We start from the raw sequence: 11876 nt of genomic DNA, 5'->3' as shown, positions 1-11876 counted from the left end.
AAGGATGATTCTGCATCCATTGTAAAATGAATATGCTTATGTTTTTTGAGCTATTATTCTTGCAATTAAAAGTTTTAATTCTTATCTTAAATATTAAATATAGATACTTTGGTACAATAAATGATACAATTAATGTTTATTCTCTTCAGATCCTGAAATTTTACATATTCATTGGGATATGGAACAAGAAATAAAAGGGAAAGAGCCATTTGAAATATCACTGTATTATGGCAAACGTATTATATATGTCATTCAAATCACATGCATGCCTGAAGATTTCTACAGACTGAAGTTCATGTTTTGCAATACAAATACAGTTGAGGACCTTTCAAAGTGTTTATCGGAAATAGATTGCACACTGAAAAGTGTTATTTATGAAGTGCATCTTGGAAGCAAAATTATATTTGATAAATCAAAGATCATCACGGATAAAATTGAAGGCGTGATAAACAATGTTAAAGCAACCTCCAATATACAAGTTCATTGTGCAGAAACTAGTATTGCAGAAGATAAACTTTTTGAAAAATGTAAAGAATTCAGTTCAGAGTTTAAAAGAGGTAACATAGCAGTCTATGAAGAAGGGAAGCGTGTTTGGATAGTAGGTAGAAATGATGAAGAAATGGAGTTGTTGGAGAAACGATTGATAGAGGACAATGTTTTGCAAAAAGCTCCATATAGTTTAAAAGGTCTGTGCTATTTTTCAATAAGTTTATTTATGAAACTATATTAGTTTTAGACCTGCCAGTTTGCAGAAATTCCTATTGCAGAACAGATAAAGCAAAAATATTTTATTAACATGCTTGATAATAATTTCCTGATAAGCATTGTCACAATATAGAATTCTTATACAACACTGAAACACGTAAAATTATGTGATAGTATATGGTTTTAGAATAGGTGGTTTGTTCAGGGTTTAAGGGACTTGAACACAATTTGACCTAAAATTTTTAAATTTTATTTTTCCATTTTCAATGTTAATACTGATAAATATAGAAGTTTATAATGCTGTGTCAAAATTTGAAAGTCAAATATCAAGTTAAAAGCAAGATACAGAGTTCATAATTCTTTGTTTTGTAAACAAAGCTCGAATATTGTCATTTTTTACATATGTGTTGTATTGGTGTAAGTTTCAATCAAATGTATCTTTCTTTGTTGATAATAGGATTTATGAAGATATCAAATTAGTTTAAATTGTTTTTTACATGTCATTTTGTCTAAGAAATGGTAATTCTCTATATTACATTTTTTGTAAACAACTTTAAGACTCGAGCTTTGTTTACAAAACTATAAATTCTTACCTCTGTATCTCGCTTGTAACTTGACTTTAACATTCAATATTTTGGGCAATCATTTAAAATGCACCAATAAACCATTTTATACAAAAAAAATAATTTTCTTTATCTCAAATCGTGTCCAAGTCACTTTAAAACATCTGTTATTCTACTTGTAGATAAGTATATATAGTGCATGTCATTTGAATTCATTATCTTTCCACCAATCACATTTTTTTAATTCTGTCTATTTACATCATAAAGTCATAAAGATTTCTGACTTATGAGCTTTTTTTGTCCCCCGCCGCAACGCGGTGCGGGGACATAGAAATGCCGGGCGTCCGTCCGTGCGTCCGTGTGTCCGTGTGTCCGTGCGTCCGTGTGTCCGTCCGTCACACTTTTTTTGTAAGCGCTCTCATGCCTACAAATTTTGACGGATTTTCATTAAATTTATACCAAATGTTTATACCACTATTACCTTGGTCAAGTTCGAAAATCAGCATTGGTCGATACTTTTTGTTGGAGTTATGAGACTTTGACCACAATAATGACTGTTTTATCCAAAATTGACCTCGTAAGCGCTCTCATGCCTACAAATTTTGACGGATTTTCATTAAATTTATACCAAATGTTTATACCACTATTACCTTGGTCAAGTTTGAAAATCAGCATTGGTCGATACTTTTTGTTGGAGTTATGGGACTTTGACTGCAATAAAGACTCCGTTTTATCCAAAAATTGACCTTGTAAGCGCTCTCATGCTAAGAAATTTTGTCGGATTTTCATTAAATTTATACCAAATGTTTATACCACTAATACTTTGGTCAAGTTCAAAAATCAGCATTGGTCGATACTTTTTGTTGGAGTTATGGGACTTTGACCGCAATAAAGACTCCGTTTTATCCAAAAATTGACCTTGTGAGTGCTCTCATGCCTACAAATTTTGACAGATTTTCATTAAATTTATACCAAATGTTTATACATACCACTAATACTTTGGTCAAGTTCGAAAATCAGCATTGGTCGATAGACGCGATACTAGTATACTGCTTGACCGGCGGGGGACCCAGGAATTCTATTCTTGTTGAATGCACAATTTGAATTGAACACTTTTAAATTTGGCTATCATTGGGAGGTTGGCAATACTGATATACCCTTACAGGTGCAGATAATTGTGTAATTTTTATGGTGTCTATCGAACAATAAGTAAAAGTATTTAAAAAAAATATTGTTTTTATGCATTTAGTTTGCATCTTGTATAATTAAGAGAAAAATTTGTTTTTTCAGATTGTAAACCAAAATCTTGATAAAGAATGGATGAAGAATATTAATATACTTCCTTACTTTAGAAAAATAACCTGATATTTTGTGGCAACAGACCCCTGACATTGGATTAATCTGATACAATGTATTTTACTCCCAAAAATACAACATACTTCTTAACAAATTTATTTAATGCGTATCCCCAATGAATTTTTCTCTTAAAACAATGCTTCACAATTTTTTTTACCTTGAACTTCCCTTACATTATGACTTCACTTTTTGGGAGTTGATTTTAATCAACTCTCCTATGCAGTCACTCAGACAAACCGAAAGTGAAACAGTGTTTGGACCTCAGCACAAATCATTGCTGCTGACAAGACTTAGTTCTTGAAAATAATTGATGAATTCGATGTAATGTATTCTAAAGCATTGTTTTTAATGGAAACTTATTTATAAATACCTTGAAAATAGTCAGATTTTTAATGGTACGAACAATTTAAATATTTTTTGTAGTCGTATGTATTCCTACGCCAGAGTTCAATATTGTCTCGTCCAACTCGACGCTCGGCTGTCTCCGTAAATCCTTGTCAGAGATTTACGGTGTCAGCCGAACGTTTGGTTGAACGAGACTAGAGTTCAATATTGCTTGGATCCATACAATTTTCAAGAAATATTTCTATCACTGATACATAGTTTGATTGAATTAATTTTATCTTTAAATATTATTTAACATGATTCATATTGGGGTTTCTCGACATTCTTGTCGAAAAAGTCCAAAAATTCATATTATAAAAATGTGCGTACTTCAAATTAGAAACTACATGTACTTGTCATGCAAAATAACCTCTCATTGATTTTAAAATAAATAAACATCGACAAAATGAACTCCCGTCAGTTCTTCAGTACTTTCACATTTTCAACATCTTCTCAAGAACCACTCGGCCAATTTTGATTAAACTTGGCACAAAGCATCCGTAGGCTAAGGGGATTTACAGTTGGGAAAATTAAGAACCACGCCCTTTTGCAAAGGGAAATAATTAGGAATTATTGAAAAATTTTGAGAATTTTTCAAAAATCTTCTCAAAAACCATTAGGCAAGGAAAGCTGAAACTTTTGTAGAAGCGTTCTCAGGTAGAGTAGATTCAAATGCTGACCTTCAAGAGTAGGATTGGGCCACATTTGGAAGTCGACTTTTTACATAGAAAAATCTTTAAAAATCTTTTTCTCAGAAAGCAATCAGCCAAGAAAGCTGAAACTTGTGTGAATCTGAAGCATTCTCGGGTAGTGTAGATTCAACGTTGTGAAAATCATGACCCTTGGGGGTGAAATAGTGTTATTCAAATCATGATTCCCGGGGGGTAGGATGGGGTCCCTTATTTTTACAGAATATATAGAAAAATATTTTTAAATCTTTTTCTGAAAGTACGTTTGTCTAGAAAAGCTGTGACTTTAGTGAAAGCAACTTCAGATAGTTAAGATTCAAATTTGTTTAAATCACAATCTTTAGGAGTAGCGTGGGGCCACATTGGGGATTCAGTTGTACAAAGGAAAACATTTTAATTATTCACAAAAACTGAAATGTTATTATATATTCTTTTACTTATATGCAAGCATTTTTATATATTGCTGATTCTTAAAATTGTTTAAACTTTGGCCCCTGGACGATTATTTGGCCTCACAAGGGGTTCAGAGTTTGATGTAGGTTTATATCCTGTATATAAACAATTGTTAAGGGTCTTTTTGAGAACTGCAATGCTGAATTTGATATGACTATAAAATCATCCTTAGAAAGGGACTTGATTATAAATATAAGAATATCCAAGCGGAGACAGATTTTTTTGTACAGGTTCTACATGTATTATTGTACATTGTCCAGATATTTTGTATTATGACTCCATGAAGCTGATTTTATCATGCTATTGTTGCTCAGGTGAGCGATGTGGCCCGTGAGCCTCTTGTTTTCTTTTTCTTTTGTAAATTAGAGCTAGCTTTCATATTTCAACTAGTAATAATGAAGTGCCTGTCAACGGTTACAGACTGAATGTTCAAACTAAGCTATATGATGCAGATTAAGTTTGAAAGCTAAAACTATTTAGTTAATTATGCTAATAACAGCTGGTTAAAAGATAACAGCAAATGATTAAAAATATCATAGACTAAAATCTATTTCCTTCAAAATCAAATATGATTATACAAATCTGTAAATAATTTTTAATAAAAGTAGTTAGAACTTCTTGTTTTTAAATTGCCATATTTTATCATATAGATTCCAAAGGATACACAACTAGGTATGAAGAGAATCCTAGGGGTCCACCAGGACAGACAACATTGCCAGATTCCTCAGAAACAATGGATGCAAAATTACTTCATGGTGAGTCGTGTTGACTGCAACTTGTGTGATATCAAATCATTTTGATGTCATTACTTAGCAGTTTTAGGTCACCAAGACGAAGTTGTGGCGAGCTGATGCTATACCACTGGCAACGGTGCCAGGACCTGGTTAAAGTTTTTGTTGCAGGTCCTGTAGCTAAGTAATTACTTGTCCTATCTTCACCAAATTTGAATGGATGATGCATCTGGACCTTAATTTCATTTAATATGATGAGAGTGATCTCATGTAGGTGTTGCCTCATCTCATTGAGCGCTGACATTTCTGATTACCGATGTTTATGATGATGAATGCAATGTATAATGATGTTATGAACAACAACAGAGTATCATTATAAAAGAAATAGATGTAATAAATTAATACATAATATCACTAAATTAAGTCTAATTGTATCTCCAAACTTCGATATCAATTTGTTATCTCAGTTAATTTTATGTCATAAATATATGGTAAGTTAAATGACTACTGTATCAGTTCTTAAGGATTTGTGCAGGTACAGGTGAATCTCGAGAACTCAAACTTCAGGGGACCATGATTAAACTTCGAGATCAAGAGTTCAAGAGTTATGTCTCCCCTTTCAAAGGGGAGACATATTGTTTTTGTCGACTTTCTTTTTCTTCTTCTTCTTATTCTTCTTATTCTTCTTATTCTTATTCTTCTTCATCCAAATTTGTCCAAGCCGTAACTTAAATACCTTTTGACATTAAGACTTCAAACTTGGAACATAGGTAGATGGTATTTAGAAGGAGTGCACGCCACCAAAATGTTTGACCTTGACCTATTTTCTTTTTCAAGGTCAAGCATTTTATAAAAAATAGAGTTTGGACTATAACACAAGATTCCTTAAACATACAAACTTTTAACTTGTATCATAGATAGATGGTATATTGTCCAGTTGAACCTTACCAAAAATTTTGACCTTGACCTTAAAATTTTATTTCAAGGTCAAATCAGAAAAAACTTCATTGTTCACTTCCTAAATATTCTTTGACAGAAGGACTTCAAACTTTACACAAAGAACAATTATAATACACTGAGGTGTACTATTGATTAATATTTGACCTTGAACTTGTTTTACTCAAGGTCAACTTGAGAAAAAATAATTAAGTTTTGTCTGGGTGGTAACTTAGATACCTTTTGACATTAAGACTTCAAACTTTGAACATAGGTAGATGGTATTGGGAAGAAGTGCACGCCATCAAAATTTTTGACCTTGACCTATTATCTTCTTCAAGGTCAAGCGTTTTATAAAAAATATAGTCCGGACCATAACACAAGACTCCTTAATCATACAATCTTTAAATTTGTATCATACATAGATGGTATATAGTCCAGTTCAACCTTACCAAAATTTTTGACCTTGACTTAAAATTTTATTTCAAGGTCAAATTAGAAAAAAACTTCATTGTTCACCTCCTAAATATTCTTTGACAGAAGGACTTCAAACTTTACACAAAGAACAATTATAATACACTGAGGTGTACTATTGATAAATATATGACCTTGACCTTGTTTTTTACTCAAGGTCAACTTGAGAAAAAATAATTAAATTTTGTCTGGGTGGTAACTTGGATACCTTTTGACATTAAGACTTCAAACTTGGAACGTAGGTAGATGGTATTGAGAAAAAGTGCACGCCATCAAAATTTTTGACCTTGACCTATTCTTCAAGGTCAAGCGTTTTATAAAAAATATAGTCCGGACCATAACACAAGACTCCTTAATCATACAATCTTTTAACTTGTATCATACACAGATGGTAGTTAGTCCAGTTCAACCTTACCAAAATTTTTGACCTTGACCTAAAAAAATTATTTCAAGGTCAAATTAGAAAAAAACTTCATTGTTCACCTCCTAAATATTCTTTGACAGAAGGACTTCAAACTTTACACAAAGAACAATTATAATACACTGAGGTGTACTATTGATTAATATTTGACCTTGACCTTGTTTTACTCAAGGTCAAATTAAGAAAAAATAATTAAATTTTGTCTGGGTGGTAACTTGGATACCTTTTGACATTAAGGCTTCAAACTTGGAACATAGGTAGATGGTATTGAGAAGGAGTGCACGCCTCCATAATTTTTGACCTTGACCAATCTTGTGTCTCAAGTTAATTCATTTTCTAAACTGTATCATATATGGATTATATCTAACATATAGCTGACTTCATTCTTTTTCACTTTTTAAATTTGCCCCATATTACAATCCTTGGGGAGAAGGGGAGACATGTGTTTTTTTGTATAAAAAAACAATACCCACTAGTTACATTTATTTTAAATTCCCTAAGCTGATAAAACATTTCATAGCGAGAGTTAGTTTAAGATTGAGTGGTAGCTTTTACAATATTTTGAAATAAAATTCTTTCAAATTCTGTATACTAATGCTGCAGATTGTGAATTATGAAATTTATGCAAAATTACATTTTTATGATTATAGAGAAAGGTATGAAAAATGAAAAAGAAATTAGGAGACTACCAATTCCTCCAACGAGTGGATCAGGCGTAGCACATATGTCTAAGACCTACAGTAAGTCTATATATTTTAATATTTTTTATTTTTTTGATCTACGAAGATTTAATTAAGATAGTAAGGGACATTATTGTTTATCGAAATAAACAATACAACGAAGTGTAATTATAAAAGAACTGGTAGTTTCTTTCCCAATAATGTCACAATAATGTCACCTAACAGCGTAGCGCAGTGGTTTAGAGGGTTTACTACGAATTCGAACCTGTAACTCATGAGTTCGAATCCTGCAGATTGTCTAATTATAATCTACGGTAATCCACATTAATACTGACAGATGCCCCATACCACCTTAATACAGACCCTGAAATTTTCAAACACACCAATAAGAATGCACTCCCGTTGGAGAAACATTTAGCATTTTGTGCGAACAATGAAGCATTTTGTGTAAACAGTTTAGCGTTTTGGAAAAGGCATACAGTGTTTTGGGCAAAGTGACAATAATAGAGTGGTTTTATCAGATTTCATTTGGAAACTTTTCTTAAAATCTATTGTTTCAAAATTGCACCGAGTTTTACAACTTACCAAATGGTCTGCGATTGGCAAAACACTAATGTATGTATATTCATGAAAATAATGCAGAAAACAATAAACTACAAACTTGTACTCCTTTAAAAAAAAATAATATTAGGTAGGCTGTAAACAAAGATATACAGTTTAGAATTTATAATATAATAACTGTCAATAATAATATCAATGCCCAAGTGTTAACAAATACATGCATGTCTGTAAAATATAAGTTTTTTCTCCAAATTCAAGTCATTTTAAATCAATTCAAAATGTTTGAAAAATGCCGAACACTGTTTTTTTGTAACAGCTAGAGAAATCAAAGTACTGAAGAACTGACGGGAGTTGATTTTGTCGATGTTTGTTTATCTTAAAATCAATGATATGTTATTTTGCATGACAAGTACATGTAGTTTCTAATTTGTATTTAAATAACGCAAATTTTTATAATATGAATTTTTTGACTTTTTCGACAAGAATTCGAGAAACCCCCCATATGAATCATGTTAAATAATATTTAGAGTAAAATTAATTCAATCAAACTATGTATCAGTAATACAAAATATTTCTCGAAAATTGTATGGATCCATGCAATATTGAACTCTAGTCTCGTTCAACCAAACGCTCGTCTGACACCATAAATCTTCGACAAGCATTTACGGAGACATCCGGGCGACGAGTTGAACGAGACTATATTGAACTCTTGCGTAGGAATACATACGGCTACAAAAAATATTTAAATTCTTCGTACCATTTAAAATCTGACTATTTTCAAGGTATTTATAAATAAGTTTCCTCGAAAAACAATGCTTTAGCATACATTACATCAAAATCAATCATTTTCAAGAACTAAATCTTGTCAGCGGTGATGATTTGTGCTGAGATCCAAACACTGTTTCACTTTCGGTTTGTCTGAGTAACTGCATAGGAGAGTTGATTACAATCAACTCCCAAAAATCTGAGTGGACCAAATTGAAACGAAAATCGATCAATATAAAAGTGTGTCCAATGTGTGTGAAAAGCAACCATATGCATATTGTTTCGTGCAAGAAAATGTTTATGTAAACTGTTCAGCGTTTTGTGTAAACCATTTAGCGTCTCCGGCAAAGCTTGTAGCATTTTGTGTAAACCGTTTAGCAAGTGTGCTGCACACACCCACATATTATATATGTGCAATATTTGTTTTCCTTTAAAGGCATGTGATTAATTTATGAGGAATTTGGAAAATGAATAAGAATTTAAAAGTTTTTTTTCACATTTAATGCTGTAAAGACAACAGAAAGAAATTTTATGCTGAGTGATGTGTTTTCTTTTAAAGTTAAAGGACCCAGCACTTCATCCATGAAAGATTCAGAGATGAATCAACGTCATGAGAGGGACAATTTTAATCCTACACTTTCAACAACACATGGTAAATCTAGAACGTTATAGACCTTACAAGTTTATTTCATTGTTGTTAACTTTTTGCAATGTCTTCAACCAATTTTCAAATGACTTAAATGGTATACATGTTTATATATGTGTCAGCATTGAACTTATCAAAGAGCTTAAAGTCCATAGTAAATGGTTGCAGAAAATTTAATGGATTGCTGGTACATGTTCTTGTTTTTGCAATTGTTTTCATTAGAGGATCTAATAAATGTATTGCATGAATGACTTATATATACCCATATGTTGTAAATAATGATATTGTTGGACATAAGTCATTAGATGTAATTCTAAAAATTATTGAAAGATTTTGTTCTTGGATCATTAGGTCATTCCTTCCTTCAGTTAAAAGATCTTTTGAGTTTAGGTCCCGTGATTCACTCTATCGAAGTGTCTACTTTGGCTGATCAAAATAACTTAAATGTCAAAGGCCAAGGTCATTCAAAAATGTGTATGATAATGAGTTTTGATATATCTTTTGTTGAAGAGTGAAAAGGAAAATAATCAAAATGAAGTCGAAGTAAAGTCAAGATCAATAGAAAAAATCATACTAAATCTAAAGGAATGCAGGGAAAGAATTTCATCAATTTTATCAAAACAAAAATGCTTTGAACAGAAAAGATAAGGTGGAAAGACCTCTACTTGTTCGAGAACAAAAAGTCTATTAGTATGTTATTTGATATCTTTAAAGATAACAAAAGTGTGGTGGTTGAAGACAAAGGAGGAGGATCACCTATATCACCAGGTTCATTGAAGGCATCAGGTCATGAATCATGTGCTGGTAAGACATGGCATTTCGCCATGTGTAAAGCTCACTTTTACTTTAAGGTGAAATAACACATCATCAAAAAATGGCTGACTGCTGATCGAAACAGCATTTATATGTCTTATGATGCTTTATAATGCACATGACAGGCTTTTGAATACTTAATCTGAGCCATTGGTTTTGGACCAAATGCTGGAGGAGGTTAAGGTTTTTTAAACAGCTTAAAATGTTTGGAGATGGTGCAATTTGATGACTATATCTTAGTTATTACTTGTTCATACTTGTTTATTACTTCACCAAATTTTCATTACTGGTTGGTCTTATGATACTGATGCACTTGACAGGTTTAATATTAATCTGAGCCATCTGAGGTTTTTGGATGCTGGATGACGTTAAAGTTTTTGGATCTTGTTAAAGGTTTTGGAGCAGATGCACTTTGATAGACACATTTTATAAATGATTGGTTCAATCTTTATCAGATTTGGATAGAAAATGCATCTTGTGATACTGATGCATTCCACAGGTACTCTCCGTCCAAACACAATGTAGGCAAAATAATGGGAAAATGCGATATACCTACCTTATTGAATAATGGTACAGGTATATTGCAGGTATAAAACTTGTCCAAATTTTATGACTATACATGTGCCGAACATTAATTCAGAAAGCCAAAGACACAACCTAGCTGTAATGCTTTGTAACAATCTTATATAAATGTTGTATGAATTGAATACTCCCCAGTAAATCTATTTATACTTGGTTGGAAAGTGCCCATGCATGAAATAACCAGTCTTGAAGTAAACCAGATATTATGGAAACTATCGGAAATTAACGAAGTTAAAAACGTAAATAAATAAATTTATGTTTAAACATTCAAGAATACATTTTCTAATCAAAATGTTTCTGTTGTCACTGAAATTGTCTGCTTTTTACATTTTCATTTATAGAATACATAGGGTAATCCATTAAATTTGGCTTAGAAAAAGAACATCAGTGTGTTTTTTCAGGTGAAGGACCAAACCTTCTTACAAAAGGTGATGATAATAAAAAAAAAATATACAAAAGGGGATTTAAAAAAAAATTCTCAGTTATGTCCAAACTTTTGCATTAGCTTTTTGATGCATGGTAGTGTTTGCAGCTTTAGAGAGACGACTGTTCATTTTGCCCTTATATTAAGTAGCCTCTATTTCAAATATGCATATGACATCAATATTTATATCATGTAAGAATTGATTTCACACATATTACCATTAGCTAGTTTACCATAGAAGAAATTCAAACAATGAAACCGCATGATTTAATAAAGTTCAATTTGTTAAAATCAAGACCCCTGAGAGTTAAAAAGGTGCTATAAAGGCATGGTATTGAAAAGAAAAGGAGTTTTAAATACTTTTTCTGAAAAATATATAGACTAATTTGTAAATTACAGTGAAAACAAAGATTTGTAGAAAATGTTTTTTCATGCCATTTATTATGTGATAGCTGAAATCGAGGCGGTCCAATTCTATGAATGTATTCTTAACTTGCAAAACTAATGTTTTCTGAAGCTAATAGTTTGCAGGTCTGATAGGTTAAATTATCATTGGAAGGCAATATGAGGATTTAAAAATTTATTCATGCTATATCAACCTTATAAAGATATTATCTTTGATTGTACACATCAGATGCCAAGTTATGCTTTTCTGTAAGTGATCCTTTTTAAAAACAGTTATCTTCAACCTTT

At 31.8% G+C, this 11876-nt stretch overlaps 1 protein-coding gene across 1 annotated transcript in view; it reads left to right on the top strand.

Moving 5' to 3' along the window:
• Positions 1 to 619: 619 nt before the first annotated feature.
• LOC128180573 (uncharacterized) overlaps positions 620 to 11876 on the top strand; it is a 72564-nt gene continuing 61307 nt past the window's right edge. The window contains exons 1-5 of the mRNA XM_052848692.1: positions 620 to 686; positions 4801 to 4905; positions 7363 to 7452; positions 9278 to 9370; positions 10079 to 10168. Coding sequence (XP_052704652.1) covers positions 620 to 686; positions 4801 to 4905; positions 7363 to 7452; positions 9278 to 9370; positions 10079 to 10168 — 445 coding nt within the window. The remainder of the gene's footprint in view (positions 687 to 4800; positions 4906 to 7362; positions 7453 to 9277; positions 9371 to 10078; positions 10169 to 11876) is intronic.

This window comes from Crassostrea angulata, chromosome 4 (assembly GCF_025612915.1).
Source record: "Crassostrea angulata isolate pt1a10 chromosome 4, ASM2561291v2, whole genome shotgun sequence".
Lineage (NCBI taxonomy): Eukaryota > Metazoa > Mollusca > Bivalvia > Ostreida > Ostreidae > Magallana > Magallana angulata.
Note: the sequence above shows the minus strand (reverse complement) of the source record. Positions and strands in the feature narration are given on the sequence as shown.